General features: G+C 36.3%; 1 protein-coding gene across 4 annotated transcripts in view; it reads right to left on the reverse strand.

The window, feature by feature from the left end:
* LOC139967926 (1-phosphatidylinositol 4,5-bisphosphate phosphodiesterase epsilon-1-like) overlaps window positions 1-8,997 on the reverse strand; it is a 111,967-nt gene extending 102,970 nt beyond the window's left edge. For 2 of the 4 annotated variants that reach the window (XM_071972150.1, XM_071972148.1), the window contains exons 1-3: window positions 7,480-8,997; window positions 6,245-6,429; window positions 4,897-5,898 (exon numbers count right to left, since the gene is read on the reverse strand). In XM_071972150.1, coding sequence (XP_071828251.1) covers window positions 4,897-5,898; window positions 6,245-6,429; window positions 7,480-8,968 — 2,676 coding nt within the window. In that variant the 5' untranslated portion in view covers window positions 8,969-8,997. Of the gene's footprint in view, window positions 1-3,416; window positions 3,519-4,896; window positions 5,899-6,244; window positions 6,430-7,479 lie in introns of those variants that run through there. The other 2 variants (XM_071972149.1, XM_071972151.1) reach the window with 2 other exon arrangements.
* Between the last annotated feature and the right edge of the window lie 13,487 nt (window positions 8,998-22,484).

A 22,484-nucleotide genomic window follows, 5' to 3' on the forward strand; every position in this document is an offset into this window, starting at 1 on the left:
AGAGTGCAGATTTGCAGGTGATGTGCTCAAATTTGAGTCGCCTTTAGCAAAGCGCAACAAAAATGTTTCAAAACAATATTTAGCAGAAAACTTTGGAATTTGAAGAGGGGCTCGCAAGCTACACAAATCATCTACTAAACTTTAACAGATATTACGAAGAAGCCCTTCATGAGGTCTACAAATAAAATCCACGCTACTGTGGCAACAGGCTCTTTTCAGTAATTTACTTCATGTAGGTCCTATTCATAATTAAAATGAAGCAGTCTATGCCAATTATAAAACATGAAGTAATTGAACCTTGGTTAACTGAGAATATTTTCTAATCAGAAAAAAAACAGAAATAAATAATTGCAAAGTCACTTGTATCACTGGCAATTAGCATCCCTCTCCAGCTTGATAAGTGATGTCATTAGAGGGTGAGGTGAGGCTGAATTTCTTTTAAACAATTAGTAAGCTTTCAATTTAATTTAAAGATGTGTATCTGAGTACGAGTGGCCAACTACAGTATGTGGATGTTTATTCTCAGACTGCTGTCTAAATAGGATATCATTTAACAAATCTTGTAGACTGAGTTCACGAAATAACTTATTATGATTGCCGTAGTTGCATTCTTCTGTGCAGTGACGTGTCTTCACGTTGAAAAAGTTTTGTTAAGGATGTAGAACTAATTATCCTCTATTGACTGCTGGTTATATGACATGTACATTATTACAGGGCAGTCTGTGTGCTAGCATAGTTATACTATCTATGCCAAAAATTCCACTTAGAGTCAAGCTATCAGGCCCAACACAAATAGTTTAGAAGATAAATGGTTTCATAACAGCAATATTTCTACATTTCCTCTTTGAGTGATTGATTACTAGTTTTAATATAAACTTACTATTCTAATATGCTAGATATAGAACCCATGCACCTACAATGTTGAACTATATTGTAGATTTGTAACAAATGAAATGGAACTGATAGAATCAAAATAGAATAGAATATAAAAGCTGAAAGAGTATCAGCAGAGTGTGGCATTAATCCTAATATTCATTTATGAGAATACCCAAGTAGTCTGCTGTAAACTATATCAAAGAAACAAATGTCCAATGATTTCTACTAACCCTTAATTGTAGCAGCACTTACAGCAGTATTAAAGATATTTCATATTTGCTCAAAAATCAAATGCAGGTGAAGAACAGTTTTGAAGAATATTAATACAATTTTGTACTACCTGTTTCCCTGAGGGATATATTGGCTGACACTTGACACAATTCTGAGGCACCTGAAGTGCTTTGGACAAACTTTTGGTCAGGTATCTTTTAAAAAAAAATCCACTAAAAATTTATCAGCATTAACTGTGTCTAACATATTATATGCAACATCCCTGGCATCATCCATGACAAAAAAAATTCCATTTCTAAAATGGAATTGAACCTCTCTGGATTGGTCGACGAAACATCACGTTCGGGGGAGCAGGGAACCTTTTTTCTTCTCTTCTCTGTCAGTCAATAAGCAAGCTGAATTCAATTTGCAAGTGACTTCAAAATCGATACTCACACACAAAGGAATGATTACAGGAATACTATAGTCTCTACGCAGAGAGTTCAAGATCGAACAATATTTGAAAAGTTCTCAAATCTTCTGGCAAAAATTGATACATATTACATTAGTAATCACACTGCTTGGGGCTAACCAAAAATACCGTGGTAAAATTGAATGCAGCAAAGGTCAACGTTTTAATAATAACATTAGCAAGCTAGTAACACCTCGGCTCTCATGTTTAATCAACGTTAAAATAAACAATTGTTCTGCAAGTAGAAACAATGGTACATCTTTGCAATTTACTGCTTCAAAAATATTGGTACTTAAGTTTGTTATTAAAAGGAATAAATTATACCACTAGATAACATTTTAAACTGATAAATCTGGAACATGGAAAAGTGTGTTTTACGGTCAATTGTTTTAAACTTTAAGGCATTTTCAATTATCTAATGTATTTGAAAGATACACTCATATGATTCAAACTACATGAGGTATAGAAATGTTGAGATGAGCAAAGATTTAGTAAAATATGCAGGGTTTGACATATCAAGTAAATATCCATGCTTGTAACTTTGCTACTAGTACTAAGTGATATCACAACAATGTACCATTGACTACCATACAATGCATGTCATGCTGTCTTTTTGGTTGTTCCTTCTTTTTCTTCATTTTCTTCTGAAGATTGCCTACAAATAGAGTTCTGTTCTAGGTAAATATCCTTGCATTTTCAAAACTCATGGAATTTCCCAGTGGCAGATTTCTGTTCATAATTTACTCACTTTTGTAACTGTATCATGGGATTTACTATAGATAATAAAGTACAAATAGAGAGTTGGTCCTTATGAATATAAATTATAATACAACTAGCCTAGCCTACCTCTGTTAATACTTATCCTGGTTTGCAACATTTATTACAGAAACTGTGAACAATATTGTGCATTGTGATGTTAACTTAACTTGCAATTAGGTCTAAATTAACTTTAGGCCTTTATTCCAGCGTTTGTATCCAGGTTGCAACATGATGTGACCTCAGCACTTCCATTGTTTGGAATTGGAGTAGGCTAGTCTAATTTAGTGAAAGGCAAATTGCTGAATACAATGCAATATCTGCTGAGCTACTGACAGAATACTAAAGTTAACTTTCTTTTAGCTCGTATCAAATTGTTAAAATATGCACATCAATTTGTGTCATGTTAATTGTTATGCCTAGGCCTACCAAAATTTATAGTTAGGGCCCAGAATTACTCCATATTGGTTACATTACTACATTCACTTTCTTTTGCTAGGGAAATATAGGCCAGAAGTCGTGATATGACGACTAGAAGCCTGTCTAAGTAGAACAATTAGCATTCTTAATAAGAAAGTTTACGAAGCCTAATCAAACAAATTAGGCCTAGGCCTAGTCTCTATGTTTACGTGACCTAGCCCTAACTTACAGTTACATCTCCTAGCTATTACTGTTACTAGTGTTAGGACTAGGCTAGCCTAGGCTAGAGTAAGCAAAACCTTTTACCAACTTAATTCTTGCCCATTCAGCATTCACGGCGAACCTGCAACCTCTCTGAAACTTCTTCACCACATAGAATCATACAAAAGCAAAAGTAGGATTTCCATCGAAGGTAAGCGACTAAGTACTACTAGTCCAACTTTTAGTCTTACACTTGACCTTCCGAACATGTAAATCTCGAATTTACACCTGTAGGCTAGACGCGGCCAAGGTTGCCAGTTATTCTGTGACACACCCGGCCAAATTGGCGACAAAATCGTGGAAAATGCCAAATAAGACTGCGCTGTGATATCATGACAACTTGAACCTGGGTAAGGTTTAGAACTTTGTGGGTTCGATTGCATGACCCCCGACTCCTTTCTTGTCCTTCGCGTTTTCTCACATTATCTATTAAGATGTAACAGGTTCCAGCATCGTTATTGGCTCCTATCAGGGATCTCACCATGCAATCCAAAGTTTGATCACACATCGAGTATGGCTCAGTATGCAGGTGTGAACATTCGCCATTTGTTCCTACAAGCATCTGACCTCAAATGACCTCTGCACCCCCTACACAACAGGATTAATTTATGGGTCCACAAATATAGGCAAGTATGGTGCCTGCGGACCCTCACATTCTCACATTTCGTGGTATGGCGTGAGCACTGACACATTCAATGTAAATATCACCTGTTGTGATGGCGCGGGTTATGACTTCGATACCCGACGGTCAAGGATAAACTTTTTCATTTTTTTTCGCAGCTCATTTGAAGAAAATACGAATTACTGTGCTTCTTTGTCCTTATGAAAAACAAACTCAGATGATGGGAGTTGAATATAACAAAATATATATACTTTTTTTAATAACCCAAATCGCAGATGGGGGGCACTCGGGGGGCACTAGGTTTTCCAGGGGGCACGTGCCCCTGCCCGCCCCCCCCCCCTTGGCGACGCCACTGCTTATATTGCAGTTTCTAGCAGCTTAAATTGACTTCTACCGATTTGAATTGCTTTAAACGGGTAGATCTCGATTTATTTATACATTTATTTTACATATCATCGAATTAAATTAGTATATGTCGATTTAAATCGATGATATGGCGAATTAAACTGTTATATAAGCCAATCTAAATCGACATCTAAATCTACCGGATTTAATCGATGATATGTCAATTTAAATCGGTAGAGGTCAATTTAAGCTCCTAGAAACTGGTACAATTTCCGACTCATTGCCTATTCCTACTAAATAATGATGTCAATAATTTCCATATTAGGGCTCAGTTTAACAAAGCGGTGAGTGGCGTAGCCAGGTTTTCGGTGGGGGGGGGGGGCAAAGTCAATTTTCTGTCCCCATTTTCAGGCACATAACGGTGAATCGTCGTCCTGATGGAGAGATATGAACATTTTTGTTTTTCGAAAAGCGCTTAGATGCAAATGGTGCTATCATATCCATTTTTTTAAACTACATTCGAGTACTAAAAAAAATCTATTTTTGCTCCAAAAGCTTTACAAATTTTGGGAAAAATAAACGATAAAATAATGTGCGCGCCTTCGCGGTCGAAGATCATCCGGTTATATCACATATTGAAAAATATATATATATATATGTGAATACATATATATGTCTACTCATATAGTGATACTGCAACCGCGCGGGTAGTGCACATATTTTTGAAAAGACCGTTCATTACATTCTCTTTAGTAGTCCCCCTCCCCCCTCCCCCGCCACATCATCGGCCCCGTCCCCCAGGTTCGAGTACATTTGGTTGCTCCCTTTGATTATTCACCGTCTGGGGAACTCTGCCCCTGCCCTCCCCCCCCCCCCCCCCCCACTGCTGGCTACGCCACTGACAAAGCGTATCTCATTATTGTCTGATACTTACCGCATCGCATTGGCTGGAAAAACTCTGCAATGGCGCAATCATTTTATCCAGGCAACTCAGCAGGACAGAAGTTGTAACATATCGGGAATCGCTAAGCAACGCTTTTAAAAACCAAGTTACTTTGATCCGCGTCTTAGTTACCTCTTCGTCATATTCAAACTTCATTGGTCGATTCATATCGTCTGAAGTGGCGGTACTGGTCAATCCGTACGCACAGAGCTTTTGATAATCTTCTTCTGTCGGGGATTCCTTTATTGCAATTATATTTCTGAAAGACCTTGTCGCATTTGTTTTACTACCACTACGTACCTTTTCGTCTGGAATGTAATGTACGGGTTCGACTGACAGCCAATGTGGATCGTTGCTTATGTTAGAATGGCGCCTGCTTCGCCTGCATTTATGCAGACCAATCAAACAGTCGATAAGTAGATCGTGGCCTAGAACAGATCGACAGTTTCCGACGAATTTCTTTCGCATTAGAGATTTCATACGACATCTACTTTTCTGACGATTTCTTACATTACAATCCCTGAGTTGATGAATATCACATAAACTGATTCCACATTTCTTGCAAAATGGTCTCCTGGGTCCATTCTTCCTTCCAAAGTTGTGTAAACTTTTAGTCTTCTTTAGACATTCAACTGATTTCCCGCAATGTTTGCTACGAGTATGTTTAGGTGAATCTTGTGTTCCACTTGACAAATAGGCCGACAAGTTTGACACTGTTTCAGCCTGTTGGGGATTGTGTGATTTCGAGTAGGTCATTTTCTTGCGGCGCTTAGACATAACCTCTCTCCGTCTGCGTGCTTTCGATGCGAAACAATTCTGGCGCAACTCTTCAGCAATGATGTCCATCATACTGCAGACGACACTCTTCAAAACACTGTTCTCTACTGATTTCATTGAGGATAAAATACCAACGGCTAACTTCAATACTGCAACGGGCTGCTCTAAAGTCTTGTTTCTACGTCTGTCGTGATTTTCACGACTTAAAATCATCTGCTGGGTGAAAGAACAAAACTTGAAAATAATAGCCCAAAAGAAATAAAATTTTAATAATATTATATAATATTATACTAACAAAGTCACTAGTTTTCCATATTGTGAAACCGGTTACGATACAGTTATCGACACCAATGAGTTTATCAACGCACAAGGAGGAAAGTGCAAAATAGTTATAATATCAGACTATCACATTCATTGGTATTTTGTGCATTTAATTCCTACCCCTCTTCCTCTCGTCGTCTCCTCGCCGATCCCCTCTCGCCCCCACCCCCTCCCCGGTTCCCCGTTCTTCATGTGATTAAGTGACATATCCCTTCGGTTTAAATTCTCACGTGTAACTTACATTCTTGACCCCTGATAAGATGGCAACTGTATTTCTGGACACTTCAGGGCCTAACGTTGTAGCCAGGGCTAGAATACGGGGCCAACAACGGGGAAGGCGTCTGGCTACCATCAGGGCGCAATCCTGGTCACCTATCATGTAACTCAGGGTCTGAATACTCTGTTCTGAATCATGTGGATATTTTTCTGTAAACAAAAATCTTTCAATTATTAATCAATCATTCAATCAATCAATATTTCAATCAACCAACAATTTAATTAATTGATGCAATGAAACTTCAGCAAGCATCTCTTCCTTATATAGTAAAACAATGCTATTGAATACCTCGTGAACTGCTGCTGGGGACTTGGTATTCTGTCAACTTATAAATGATGACACAGACACGAGTAAATTAATTTCTCGTATTGAAGATGTGACCTAAATACTTGACACCGAGTGACTTTCGTCTGGACTTTGGATATTTAAATAATAGATTATCATCGATCGCATCATGCTTTAATTCTGACTTAATTTATTTGCTACTTCGAACTAATTAATGAATATGTTAAAAAATCAAATATTAGTTTGCAACATAAAAAATGGTCCCAAATTCCCAACACATTAAAATATTCCCAATGAAGGCTTTTACTTGACGTACTTTTCTTTATAAAAGTCAAATCCATCAAATTAAAAAAATTAAACAGAGGATTTTAATGATTTCATTTTTTATTTGATTTTAAGATTCGATTCGATACATTACTATTTGAAGACAATGACATGTTTCAGTGCCATTACAAGCTTCCATCCGAAAAAGTCACCGGACGCAATCAGAGGAAGTTATATATATATTTTTAAATGAATATTTTTTTCCTAAATCTCACACTATGTACATTAGCATATCAATTGATGCTTAAATTAGTGATCGACAAGTTAGTTCAGTCAAAATCCGAGTTCAATATCAAACAATTTCAGTGTCAAAATTTAACATAAAATAAAAACAAACGGTTGCTATATATACCTAATTTTTTTGGTATTTTTGTGGTCTGGGGATGGGGGATGGGGGATTGGGGGATGGGGGTGGGCTTCTCATTTACCTCAAACAAGGGTAACGCACACAGTACTGCTTTACCTTAGGCTATTTGGGCAGGCTCTCGTTGCCCGGTGATGGGCCATTTTGCAGACAACCCGAAGCAAACTGTTTATTTAATCAATCCCATCACTGACGGAAACAAAATCAGTTTCATAAACATACTTACCAACTTTATCGTTAAAGGATATACACCGTCTCCTTCCTATACAACGTGACGTTTCTCCCTTTGACCTTTGACCTGCGAGAAATGTTTCGCCTCCTTCTGCATCGATTAGATCCTCTAGTTGACCTTTCTTCCTTTTTTCGAAGAGGCTGCGGAATGCAAAGCTCATTTTGCGACCAACCGATACTCGTTTTTGATCGCCGTACCGATCGTGTTCACCTTCACCATCTCGTTGACTCGATTTTGAGTCATTTTTTTGTCCGGTTTTCTTCAATCTTAATTTAGATAGAGTTAGAGCTCCAATTGATTGTTTCCTGTTACTCGAAGGTGTCCCTCCTATACTCCTCAACCTCCTCTTAAAGATAACTTCCTCCGATGGCATTGAACAACTATCGGGGGACAAAGGCTCTAAGTGATCCAAAACGATTCTTTTGTAAAGATGCCTGAGTTCGGGGTTCAAATCAAGGGGAGTCTTCCCATCTGCATTACGATGGTACAGCGACACACCTTGCTCTAATAGTAAGCTCACACACCTAACGTTTTGCATCAAGTTACTGACAATAAAATGCAGTGGACAATCTCCATTTTCGTCCGTTACATTGACAGCAGTTCCATAGTTTAGTAGCTTCTTCAAAATATCGTGGTTACCGACATGGGCCGCGAGGAATATCACCGGTCGTTTGATCCAAAAGTCATCGACCATAGCTTCTTTTGCATCGTACCCAGATAAAGACGGTGGGACAATAAATCGTAAAACCGATTCCCTTTCTTTCGAATGTTTGTGAACCTGTTGGATTTCACCAACGACATTTGGGTCAAAGCCACGTGATAATAACATCTCCACAACATCAGCTGACTCGTAATAAACGGCAGTGTGTAAGGCATTTTGAAATAACGATACACTTTCTTCTGTCACAGAGAAGTCGGTTTCTCCTTCCTCGAATTTTCCAAGCAGATGTTCACAGTTACGAAGTAATATCTCTGTCTGTACGCTGTCTCTTCTGGTGTTTTTGTTAGTTTCCGATTCCAGTCGTTCGTAACGTTTCCCGAAGAAGGGTAACATGTGACAATAGCGGTCCATTGCCAATGAAACCTCTTCTACGTCATTGGTCTGTAGGGCGGTAAAGAAAGCTCGTTCTGCGATATCACTGAGGACATCAGCAGTACCCACAAGGAGGGACATGTTGATGGCCAGAGAAGAAGCACATGGGGATGTTTTCCACTTGCCAGAATCGTCGTCCTTCGGGACAGAACCATTCCGGTGAAACCGCATTGTCCATGCCCGGCATCTCGCAGCGATTCCGCTAATCGGTCTTGGCCTGATTGAGCTCTGTAGTAAGTCCTCGCTAAAACGTCTCCGTTTTGCCGGTTGAGCGATGACTGGCTTGTGGTTGAAAGTACCCACGTGCAGAGTCGCTCGGCGACCCCATTCTGTCGTAGTGGCTGCTTCGGCATTTTCTTCCGGTTTCGCCTTCCGTGACTGTTCCATCATAATGGTAGCTCAAACACGAGACTGAATATTACATCTTGAGATTCCTAAGGAGAGAAATAATGTAAACAAAGACTGATAGCTACAGCTTAATTTATATCTCCTTTAAAACAACTCTGGAATTCTTGTAATTGCAGGCGTTATATTGAGTCCCACATTAACAGGCTAAACGTTTAATCAAATTATTTGTAGTACCGGTATATACTACATGTAGAACTTACTCTGAAGTGAGTTCCATTCACGATATTGTGTTGAAAATGTACTCTTTAGAACAGGACCAAATGAAATTTGCAAAGTTCATATTGTGTCTAACAGTTTTACATTTTCACCAATATCCGATACGATTTTCCTTTTTCTCAACCGTACTACTTTTACAACTTATTTTGAGTATTGAGTATAAATTCTACACAGAAAATGATATAAAACCTTTTGATTGGAATAAATGTATACTATGCTGGTATATATCTTTGGAGGCTTTCAATTGATGCTTCGTGCTGAAGTAGATGCCAATGTTTGTATCAACCGACTGCTTTATCCAGTTTTCTGACTTTCTGTTACGACTTACCCAAAATGAGACATTTTAAATGATTTCATCATCTTGGCATTTGAATAAGTCTATCATAAAGGGTTTCGTTTTCCTGGTGAATTGTAATTATGAGCTTTCATACCCCGGAGGCTATTGGAATCTTCATTTAGTATCACTGAAGACTTAAATGAGTAATTTTGTCAAGAAACCATAACATTTTCTATACGCATGCGTAGGTCTACGCCTTGCATAAGAAATGCGCTTTGAAGTCTATGTAATGGTATCGCTCCATGATTGTCGACATAGACCTTCTCCATGAACAACGTTATATCATCGGAAAGTCAACTCTACTTGGAGCCCATTTCTATATTGCTGCAAGGGCTCGGTTGCTCCTGGCAAAGCCACTAAGATAAAGTCAAATTTACTTTAAAGGAGACATCAGCCTTAATATAATCATGGATAATTTGTGAAAGGATGCCTTGTATATACTATGCAAAACGTAGGAATAGTTTAAGAAATTTATATTGAAAACTTGGCTAATCTTTAACTTTTGTGATATCAAAATTGCTTTTACCGAGATTAATGTCAGTAACAGTTTGCATATACAAACGACATTTGTTTATTACACTTGTTAAATATGTCAACGAAAGCGAACTTTTTGTTACGGTAACATTTTATTAATTTCTTCTCAAAACGGTAACCTTTAAAATTACAGAAGGGCTCCTTTTACTTACAAAAACGTGTACTTTTAACTAACAAAAAGGGGCCAATTTAGTTTATGAAAAGGAGCACTTCTGATGTTTTCCCACAAAATTTGGAAGCATTTGGCCTCCCCCTCCCCAAACCCAACCCCCTCCCCCTCACATCCGGGTTCACCGCTCCTGTGCAAATACCACATTTCTCAATTGGGAGAAATAGCTTAGTTACCGCACTAAAAGAACTTCAAGCAATATCACGGCTATGTGAAATCAATCTTCGTCCAATTTAAGTTTGAGTTTTGCAGAATGGAACAGCAAAACCGTGGTTTTGCTCTATATTTGGGAGATTTGTGCTTCGATAACATTTTTATTAAACTTGCACTAATAGAATGACTTTAGGCACAAAATTCATTTCCATAAATTTTTATTTAGATCATTATTGCACTCATTCTCAATCCAAGTAAACATTTAAATACCACGGTTAGTTTTTGAGCAATTATCCTTTAAGCATCGTATATTGATCATTGCCAGAACGGCTGGATTACATAGTTTATCGCTCAGCCGAGAAGATGAGCTTCTCAGACGCAAATGTAGAACAAGCAGTAAGTAGAACATTTATACATATTTTTTATGATGGCCACAAATGACGCGTTAGCAATGTATTAATAATATATAACAACAAAAAGTTTTTTTGAGTTCATGCTTGGATACTATATATGTTGATAACATGTACATCCTGTGGTCGAGTTACAATATGTTTGTAAACGAATGTTTAACGATTAATAAATATTCATGGACTGAGGAGGAACGCCGTCAACTATTTGCTCTTAATGAAGCATTTCAGACATTTGGCTCATGCAAATATTTATCAGTTATAGCCAATATCAGGGATCAGCACAAGGTTTCATGTTTTTCCTTGCCATAAGGTTTTGCGGATCGCATCAATTTGGTTTTGAAAACCTTCTCCCAGTCTACAGAATATTTGTCCGCACTTTACCCACCTGTGACAAATATAATTACAAGTGCTCACTTTTTTCTTCATACTATGACATATCAACACAAACACTATCAACTATCATTTCTATATAACTAAAGCTGTCCTTTACCAGTTAACTATATGTAGTATATAATATGTACATTTCAATCATATTAAGTCTATACCGTGTAGACATTTTGTCATAAAGAGCAAGATTGTATTCCGTATATATGTGTATCAATTTCATCACAATGTATGTATCCCAAATTTGAAAGGAAACTTAAGCATTAAATAAACAGTCACTAGAATTACGCAGTGCACTGAGCAGCTGTTTCCACTGTCCTTTTTTATTGTTTTAGAGAATACATGGTTAAACGAATTTACGAATACTTTCTTACATTTCTTTGATACAATTTCCATCTTTCATATTTTTTTATTTAATTTTTATAAAACATGTATCACTACTTCTCTTTCATTTACAAGACAAGTTTTTGCCCCTAGCTGTGGAAGAACATCTAATTTAGACTTTGATATGTAAATTAATGTAATTAAAGTTACTCCTACGCGTGGTAGTTGTTAACAGACAGACAGATATACGTTTCTTGTTTCAGCGACCAGGGGTGCATTTTTTTTTTACTTTATCGACTAGTTGCCTCTCGGCTGATACAGACTTTTATTTATTCGCACGGTTAACTTCTTTCATACAATGAGGATGATTTGAAGGAGTGTCTTTAATCAAGAAAACCATGACTACAAATTTGTAATGCCTGTGAGAATTTCCGTAATATCAATATGCATGGATTAATTATTGGCTCTTAACAACAACGGTTACAGCTTTGATGGCAGTCAGTATCTCAAAATAAGAAACTATAAAGAAGCACACATTGGAAAATGTGTTTGCTGTTGTTATGTCGTTGTTGCTGCTTTTCTAATCAAATCAAATATAAAATATATATATATATATATATATAAATATATATATATATATATATATATATATATATATATATATATATATATATATATATATATATAGAATATAAAGTTCAGTAATAGCAGTAAAGTGCTCAATACATCTGGTGCAGTGCTATATAGACATAATTATGTATAAACACACTATTCCAACTCAGAGTTTCACGCGTGAAACTGAGATGCAACGCGATGGAATATACATGTCATATACATATGTCTATACTTATATGCATGTATGCATGCATGTATGTATGTATTCAACCCCCCCCCCCCACACCCCACTCAGTTTGAACCCTCTTCTTTTCGCCTCGGTATTTAACTATCGCTCGATGTCAATTCTTGTTATATAAAAGACCCACATATATGAAACTAGATCCTCCCCTGTGGAGTGTAGTTACAGATATATACTTGTATAAGTATACATGATATGAGCAAAATAGTTTAAATGTGTTATCATGCTGAGTAACGCTAAGAATCTTGTTAGCTTTCTTGAATGAAATTCCATTCTTAACATTTCCTCTTCCAAGAAACTTGAATCTTAAGATCGCAGGGTCATCTGTAAGCCGTGAAGAAATGTGAACAATCTTTACGCGATGTGCTTAACACGTAGCTGTATAAGTTGTACTTTAGAGGAAGGTTTACTACGTTTAACTTTACACTATAAAACAAGCCTTACACCGAACACGTTGTATTTTGTGTACATGAGTATATACTATTCCCTCCTCAGGGTCAGTTTGGTGGCTACGGTATTAAATGATGGTGACGTTTATCACTTATTTGGCTCACGTTCTTGTTTTACAAAGAACGACCATGACTGGTTTGCATAATTATTATTTAGCAAATGATCACTCTTAAGTTTGTGTTTCTCGTCAGCAATTAGTATTGTGATGTTAACATGAGGTCATGTCAATGAGCCATGATATATATATTTATCTATATATCTATCTATCTATATATATATATATATATATATTAACATACAGATCATGCGTAACAGGTACATGTATAGGTGTTTACTAGCACGATTTGGTGTTTCTTCATAATATATACATTCTTGTCAAATGTAAATAAAAAACCATTAAGTCATTGTAACTTCGTTCTATCGAAGTATAATCCATAGAAACAATGTTTCAAGCATAACGTCCATGTGGCTTTCGTATTTAAATATTCATAATCTTATTCGTATTTAAAAATGAATAATTATCGTCTCATTGTTGAAAATTACAACGAACTGTGAAAAAGCATCATGGAACCTCAATCAGAAAAAAATATTATTGTGTTAAAATTCGCTTACATGAATCTGAATCTTCTGGAAATCTGAGAAGTCTTGGAACGTTTTCATCTAACGCTTTCTGTCTGTGATTGAGGCCTATATGGCGCATGCAACGTGACACAAAGGACACGTGACACAATGGACACGTGACACAAAGGAAACGCTTTGCGATCTGTCCTGCATTGATTCCAGGTCGAATTGTATTCGTATATTCCATTTTAATACTGTGATATATCGTTATTTGACATTCGTGTTTAGAACAGTTAACAGTTTGTTATTTTTTTCATTTATTTTTCGTGAAGCAATTAGTGGCGAACTTTTTGTTTATCGTTTTTCTTAATGTTGAGTTTATAAATCTACACAATTGGTCAGCCTTGGGTATTCTGTTTCTAAGACTACTGCATTCTTATTGTTACGTATGTGTTCCTAAGAGACATAAACATGTATGTTTGTTACTTGCTTTTGTTATCATGAGTTTGAACTCGTGTTCTTATAGATAGGAGATGTGCGTCACTTAATTATTTTAACGTTAGAGTTTACAGGTCTACCATGGACAGGTATATAAATATGATGATGGTGATCATGTAAGGCATATAATGAAATTGTCCTGAAATGAGCCTGTAAGGCCGCATAAGTTTCAAACATCCCCCACCCCCTACCTCCAACTTAATCCATACGTTTGCGAAAACCCCGGAAAAGTGCCACTTTCCATACATTTTATAGGCCTACAAGCAACCCTTTTTTGTGTGAATGAAAAGTACCCGTTTCTAGTTCTGGTATATCAAAAGTGACTTTCTGTTGATTGTTTTATCTTTTTGTATTTAAAATGTCCCCTTTGTTTGACATTAAAATTAACATTAAAAAGACTGAAATTTGTGCACAAAATCCACAGATGATTGATTTTTATCGGAACCATTTGTGGTCATGTTCTGTCTTTTGCAACATCGAATCAACGTTACCTGCATGTTCCACTGTTCCTTGAAGTTGTGCCCCTGTCCCTTCCCCCTTCCTCAGTAAATTCTATTCTACCCCCCCCCCCCACCCACCACCATCACCCGGTGATGTTGCACATTTCTTATACAGTCTCGCTAATAACTCGTTCATATACTCTTCGATGTGTGGACATCATTTAATCATATAGCGTACGGTATAGCCTGAAGATAAGATGCCATTCGAAATACGTTTGATTAATTGTTTAGGTTATAGTTACACCCCCCCTCCACAAGGGGAGGGGATGGCGCCGATGAATTATAAACAGAAATTTATATATAATCGTTCTCAATTTGTACTTTGATTCACCATGTAGCATTTCCTTCGTCTTTCATAATTGTCGTCTTCGTGTATTTTTGAAGTTCCATTATTAGTTGAAACATAAAAAAAAAAACATTGTCATTCCAGATTATAATTAGATCATGTCCTAAATATACAGTACAGCGCCTTGATATTAAGAATTATTTGCAAGAAAAGTGGATTTCGCACAACATTCGGGTTCTTCACCCCTCTACCAACACCAACCCCCCACCCCTCTCCAACGCACATAGTATCTATACTGTGTATCCTATGACTTGAAATCCTTGTTGTTTTTTTGCTTTAGTTCATGCAAGCAACCTCACAAATATACTTGATGAAGCTGTACGGTTTTCTTAAGACAACCGTACAGTTTCAGCAATTGCTGTTATTTCAGTGCATATACCCATGCATCTTAGTTGATACAAGACACAAAACACGGAGAGATATATACAACAATTACGAAACGGTCAAGGTATCTTCAAGCTTCTTATATATCAACTGAGCTTACTCGCTACATATTAAGCTCGGCTGAAGTTTAGCCTCGAGTCATATATAGGGTCATAATATATACGTATATATACTGTCAGTGCTTCTATACTTCAAGGAGCTTAGACAAAGAAGGATATAGTATAATTGTTTGCAGTAAAATTGTGATTATACAATCCGCGTCTTCAGTATATACACAAAGCCGATTTGTTCGCAGATAGGAAATCTGATTAGCAACCTTCAAATTGAACACAACTGCCATCAGTTTTACACCAGGAAAAAAAAATTTGCGTTGATGTGGAACAATTCACAGAATTCCCCACCCCCTTTTCCCTTAACCACCAGAGTACAATATAATCGTGTTTAATTTTCTCCTTTACATGTTATGCTCCAATGTATTTGAGCAGTAGAGAGATTGTTTAAAGTTACCATCAAGAACAGTCAAGGCATTAGCTTAAAGAAACAAAATGTTCAACATTGTAGAAATACAACATTTACTAATTGAGTCGGTGAAGTGCCGTATTTTGAGAGAAACGTGTCCGAAATACAAGAATATAAGTATTATTTAACTCAAAATTTTGCATGAAACTCATTGCTACATAAGCGATTGGTTGGATGCTTTCTCAGAACCAAATATATTTTCACTGCATCGGTCTATGTTTTATTCCCAAACATGCAGGGAGTCGTTTCAACTGGGAGCGTACACGCATGCGTATACGATTTAGCTAGTGTATTTGGCATCATAGAGATTGTATTTATATATATACTATACTTATCGCTTCTACGTAGATTCTTACACATCGATGTAGGATCGGTTAAGGTATCAAATATCAACACGGAATGCAAAGACGGGCCATCCATAAACATGTCACATACACTTGTATTCATCTCAATTAGACCACTTAAAATCTCTGGCTTCTCCTTCCGTGTAAAAATGAGGTGATTTATGGCGGTAGATTGCGACAGTTTAATTACACATTGCCGAAGTTCGAAATCAGATAAATGACTTTAGAGATAGATTTCACTTGTGACCTTCTTGAAGTCTATGTGGCGCCCACTATCAGAAAATGTATTAAGTTTGGAACGCCAATAGGGTCATATATGTTCTTCAGTCTGATAAACAGTATCTAATGTTTCCTTTGATTTGTCCAGACATTACGATGTACATTCCAAGATATAAGTTGTCAAACCGGGATGAATATCGAATGCTGTGTTGTAGATCTATACACGTGTAAATGGTACTGGAACACAGTATTTATAGATGTTCCTTGCACAACCTGCCGTATATTGCTGCTAATGTACAACTTCTTCTACGACAATTTTTAAAATGTTTGAACGCCTTTATAGACAAATAAACTTTGCCTTGACACATTTTGTTAAATAGTCAGGTCTTTGAGACCTATACCATTCGGAAAGGCCTTTAATTGTTGGTGGGTCCGAATTTTAGGATTGTCATGTTTTTTTTTTCTTTCTTTATTTTTGAGGTAAACCCTGGATAAATTATTGTCATATCAATGGTAAACACACACTGATCATTTCACAGTTAATCAGGAAATGAAGTGAACTGAAAATGAGCATAAAAGAAAAAAATATGAAAAACTCTCAAGTTTACTGCATTAATGTATTACCAACATACAATTAAAAGTCTTAAAAGCCCATTATATATGTAAATATAACTTTAGAAAAAAATTAACCGAGGCTAAAACGACACTTTTATATAGTAATTGTATCATTATAGAAACAATAACTGGATAGTGAAACCCTGGACGGATGTTCTTCTTGTCGTTATAGTGTTTAGGCTATAATAAATAATATGTCCGGAAGCAACAATCTTAATCATTTGAGGTTAAAAGGGAGAGATCTTCTGGAAACTATATAAAGTATTATTTATTCCGATAGGTTTAACTTAACGAGGAAAATAACCATCTGCTGGGGTTATGGGCGATTTGATGTACCTCATATATCCTTCTATAGAATTGTACGTCCATATATATGGGAACAGCCTCCGCCAATAACCTTTCCTCACCCAAGGCTTCGCCTCACCTCCACGAAAACATGAATCTCACTACTTATTACTGAGTTTCGTAGTATATTTGTAATTCGAGGAATAGATTCATTGGTGTTAGTAAATAGTGATAGAATTCAAGGCTGTTTATAATATGATTAAAGACCTCCTGATAACAGGTTTCTACATTTTGGCATATCGTCCCGAGATACTGGCCTCAAACCTTGCCCGACGTATATATGAGTTTGACAACAGTGTGACATTCTTTCTCTTCCACTGTTACAATTAATTAATTATAAGTGTAGTTCACGCAAACTATATGTTGCAATTTTAGTAAACACGCAAAGGGATGTCTATAAAATCACCGTATCATAATTGAGTGTTTAATGTTTAAACTTAAACAGTGATTTTTTTATTACCGAATTATCTATTTTATACAGAGAACAAGACCTAATTCTTATACAAAACGAATTTGCATTTTTCAAATTTGGAAATAAGCATATACTGCCAGCTTACGAAACAACATAAATAAACATATAAATGTTTAAGGAGATATCAAGTAGATATATAAAGGAAAGTTTTAAATAACAACGTTAGCCATAATTATTTTCCTGGTGTATGAAATGAAGAATTTATTATGAATTAACTAATTTTAAGCAACCATACATAAAGCTTAATTGAAAACAAAACGCATTAGAGATTTTGACGTGTTGCAGATGGATTTATCCATTTAATCACGTGAGCCCGGCGTGCAAAATGTCTGCAGGCTTTGCAAACATGTGAAATCGAGAAGTGATCATTTAGTTGGGCGCCTCGTTTTTCTTGTATACGGTGCATATCTACCATGCATTGTAAGTTATGAAATACATATACCAGTTTTATTAAATGTTGTTATTATTATTAACTCCAACAGGCTATCATCAGGGGCATCGGAAGCTATTTTTGATTGGTACGGCAGATCAGAGTGTGGCCATCTATCATAATTATCGGGGGGGGGGGGACGTTTGGTAGGTCAAATACGCTACGCGCCACCATGGTTGGCGCGTAGCGTAATGGAGAAAATTTTGAAAAAATGCCTCCCAGATTGCAGGAAATGGCACTTCCCGAGCTTGAAAACAAGACCCCAGCAAGATGTTACCAGAGTAGTCACATTTAGCCTATTTGCTTGTTTCATTTTGGTTCTTTATTTTTTGCCATTTTTTTTCTTCTTAGTCCTACTTTTTTTCTTTTCTTTTTTTGTGCCGTGAATATTGGTTCGCCGGACCTGCCGTACCGGCTCCGACGCCCCTGATCATAGTGACTTACCGAGTTTAAATGTCAAGTGATTCACTGCAGTGTCGGTAAGGGTTCATGTGGCGCAGATTCCTTTCTAAGTACAAGAGTGTGTTCATAACCTTTTTGTGTGATGAATTTGTATATAATTTCATGATGTGTGTTATTGTTTTAAATTATGGATGAAATATGTTGGCAATGCATAGCATTGCAACATCAGCATTAGACGTCATCCCTTTAGTGATGTTAAGTGAATTGCTATGGTAGGTACCTAAAAAAAAAAACAGGTTTGCAATTGTTTCAGTTTTGAGAAAAAAATATTTTGGCATTTTCACAGGGAAACTTACGGGATTTTGTCTTCACTATTTATTGTTATGGAAAACATCATAAATTCACGAACAGGAACCAAAGACATTTAAAACGTTAAAAATAGAAAATAAATGTGAAAACAGAAAGAAGACACATTTATAAAGTTTACCTAGATAGGCCTATATTCGTGAAACGACTCCAAATGTCTTTTTAAGTGATTTTGTTTTAGCGTAACAATAAGCCAAGTGTTCAATATCATTGGAATCAACACTTTGAACATTGTCATGAATTTGGCTAATGCCTTGTTAACAATCTTATAGGTCAAAAAGTCACGGCTTCTATAAATATTGATGACCATGGATTCTGAAGTCGGTTAATCTTCATCTTGTATGACGTAATAAGCTATACGTCAAGTATATAAACGAAGAGCTGTTGTGACTTAATATCGTGTTTTTACTTCGAGCAACCAAGAAACATAAGACACTGTCCTTCAAGTTTCAGACGTAATTAAGCTGTTTGCAGGCTTGTAACTCTCCTGAAGTTGTTGCCTTCTTTTCGTTTCTTTTCTATTATCCATTTGTCTCTTACTTCGGGGGAACCAAACACTTATAACGACGGTGTCCTTCTTTGCAAGATGTCAAGCTTTTTTCTTTTGTCGTTATACATCCAGTGAGTGTCGATTGCGCTAGAGGCCCTTATGTATCGCTTACACCTCCCATTTGACATCTTGTCCATAAAGTCTTGTACATATAATTTTTGCATACATACCTGTAACACTGTATATACGAACAAAACACATATGACTTCAGATGCAGTCAATACAGAGGTTTCGTTCATAACGTATCAGCCTACACACAATTATTATAATGCTGTTATTAATATGCTTATACCAGAATTTTATTTTCATTTTATGGCACATGCAAATCCCAGGATCTATTGCTTTAGGTCTATAAAGCCTTTATAGCTAACTATACGCTTTATCGCCTTTCTTTAATAAATATTGATTCTGTTGCATTCAAAATTAAAATTCTTGGTTTGTGGAACTAAACCGGGCGCTACTGATAACAAGTTCATCGTCTGCAGGTAAGCCTGCAAACCGATAATAATATTATATCCAATCATCTTAATTAGGCCTATATTTTTTCTATCCTCTTAGAAGCATTGCTGTTGTTCCATCGGATTTTCGAAGTGATTTGATATACTACGAAGTTCGTCCAAAGATCGTTTTATCAGTGAGTAAGAAATATACACGCGCACACAGTTCAGCATACTGTTTGAGAGCACAAGTGGGATGTCCTCTTAACCTAGATCAAACTCTCAAATAGCAAATTGTAGAGTAGCCTTTACTTGACCTCTCATGCATTGTTAACTATCATGATCGGTTTCTCTAGCGTCATTTGATTGTGAACTTTCACACATCACCTAGTTCTTAGCAGCAGTATAGGCCTGTTAGTATAGTAGCCTATACTTCATTATGTCTATAACCTGTTTACGTGCATGTGTGTAGATTAACTTTCACGCTTTCAACGCTGAGGTATTGATTAGTATACCGAAGCAGCTGGTTAAGTTTCAATACCTTTCGTTTCCAATTATACAAGCATCTCTGAAAAGATGCAGCTTTTGTTAAGTTTGTTGCTGAAGTGTGGTACTACATAAAGTAGTTGGAGAAAATCCTAACATAACGAAATATAAAATGAAAAATTCGGTCTCCAATCGGCGATTGTAGTGGGAGCATTTCACACCTTTTTTATCACCCCCAGCCCCAAACACACATATTTACTAATCACTCATGAGGTTAGTTGTGTTTACACGTTACGCAAAATGACATTTTCAAATTTTACAAAACACATATTTCAAGGAAAATAAATCCTTAATGCTATTTAATCATTTTAATGATCGAATTATCAAACACATACTTTACCGTTTCTGGTATGTCTAAAATGTGCGTGTAGTAAAGTGTTATACTCTAGGTATCGGTGTGCGTGGGTGGTGTTAGGCATAGTGAAGGGGGAGATGTGGAGCTTTCCAAATATCCACTTTGAATGTATTTTCCAAACTGGACCAACGATGGTGATTAACAGAGGAGCAAAGTGTAACGTTACACTATTCATTTCAATTTCAATTTCATTTCAATTTGTCACAGTCTTGTTTTACTATGCCCCAGTTGCCCTAGTTTGATACAAAACATTATTCAGTTGGAAGACCCCGTCGGTGTTAGATCCGTAATATTAATTTATTCATGGTTACTTTAATATTATTTAATGACATTTTCTTAAACTTATAAAAAAAAGTTAATTTTGAAGAAGACTTCAAAATTGTTGAAAAGTTTTGCTCAAATTTGAGAAACAAATTCCAAACATATTTCCCTCTTGCTAGAATTTTTATAGAAGATGAAAACAACCCTAGCAAATCTGTCATCCAGTATGCTATTGTATTCTACTTTGAAGATTATCTGCGCTCTCGATAAAATACTCAACTTCAGACACCATTCAATTTTCATCGCAGTAAAACGTGTGGTTGTTCGTCGTTTGAGCAATAAAGCTTGTCCTTGACTGTACAATTTACAACATTACGACAAGTCAAAATCACGACTGCCAGTCTTGAAATTCTGTTATTTAATTGGAAAGCGTTTTTTGTTTCTCATCAATTGTATATATTACTTTATAGTGTTACTTACAGTGCACCGTAGTGTATATATATATTCCAGCATATACGTGCCTCGAAGGAGGCACAATATGCCATTAATGTCTCTTAAGGATTCCGTCATCATGATAAAGAGACCAAACGTCCCGATTTCAATGCTTCGTCCCCGATTAATAAGTGTATCCCCGAATATGTCCCCGATTAATGAAAAGTCCATGAAATCTTTAAATACGACATTTTATTCCGAACTGATTTTGAAATGTTGCAAAATCTACATATTTGGAATTTATATATATATATACATATATATATATATCACATATAGACAAGATATACAAGAGGTGACACAATCAATAGGAGACCCGAGCTTATTTCTTTGTGTCGCCATGGGAACCCCAAGCTATTGAACCGTAATCGGTTGAAAAAGAAGTATTCTGTTTTGACCATCCACTGGCCTGAAGATCGTCGCTCTATGCGTACGTGAAACCCAGGGTAGCAATGTGGTGTAAATTGTATATCTTGTCTATATGTGATATTATTGCTCTACTACGGTATTGAGCACTTTCTGCTACTACTGATTATACTTATACGTGTGATATATATATATATATATATATATAGGCTATATATAGATATTAAGAAAACCTATCGTGCAAGAACGTCTTTGACAATTTTGTAATGTATTTGGATAGTATCAATATATATATACATCTAGTCATTCTTGTTCACGCTGTCGTTATGGTGATAAAGACTAACACATGTAGTCTTGAACTAAATTTTCTAGCTTCAGGAAATAGCGCTGTTTCGTTCACTGTGTGTACACCTTTGAAGTATTTCTTATTCATGTATATATGCGTTCTTTTTAAATCACTTGAATGTGACATTTAATACTGTTTAATACAGAAGATGCAAAAGAAAATATTGACTGATCTGGAAGATGAAACCAGATTCAAAATATTTTATCTTATTTCATTTTTATTTATGGGGAAGATTGTTCTGTGTTTATGCCAGAATTTTGCGTTGAACTATACACAAAGACTGTTTTCGACTATGAAAGGAAACACAAGTT

Source organism: Apostichopus japonicus, chromosome 5, assembly GCF_037975245.1.
Source record: "Apostichopus japonicus isolate 1M-3 chromosome 5, ASM3797524v1, whole genome shotgun sequence".
NCBI classification, from domain to species: Eukaryota; Metazoa; Echinodermata; class Holothuroidea; order Aspidochirotida; family Stichopodidae; genus Apostichopus; species Apostichopus japonicus.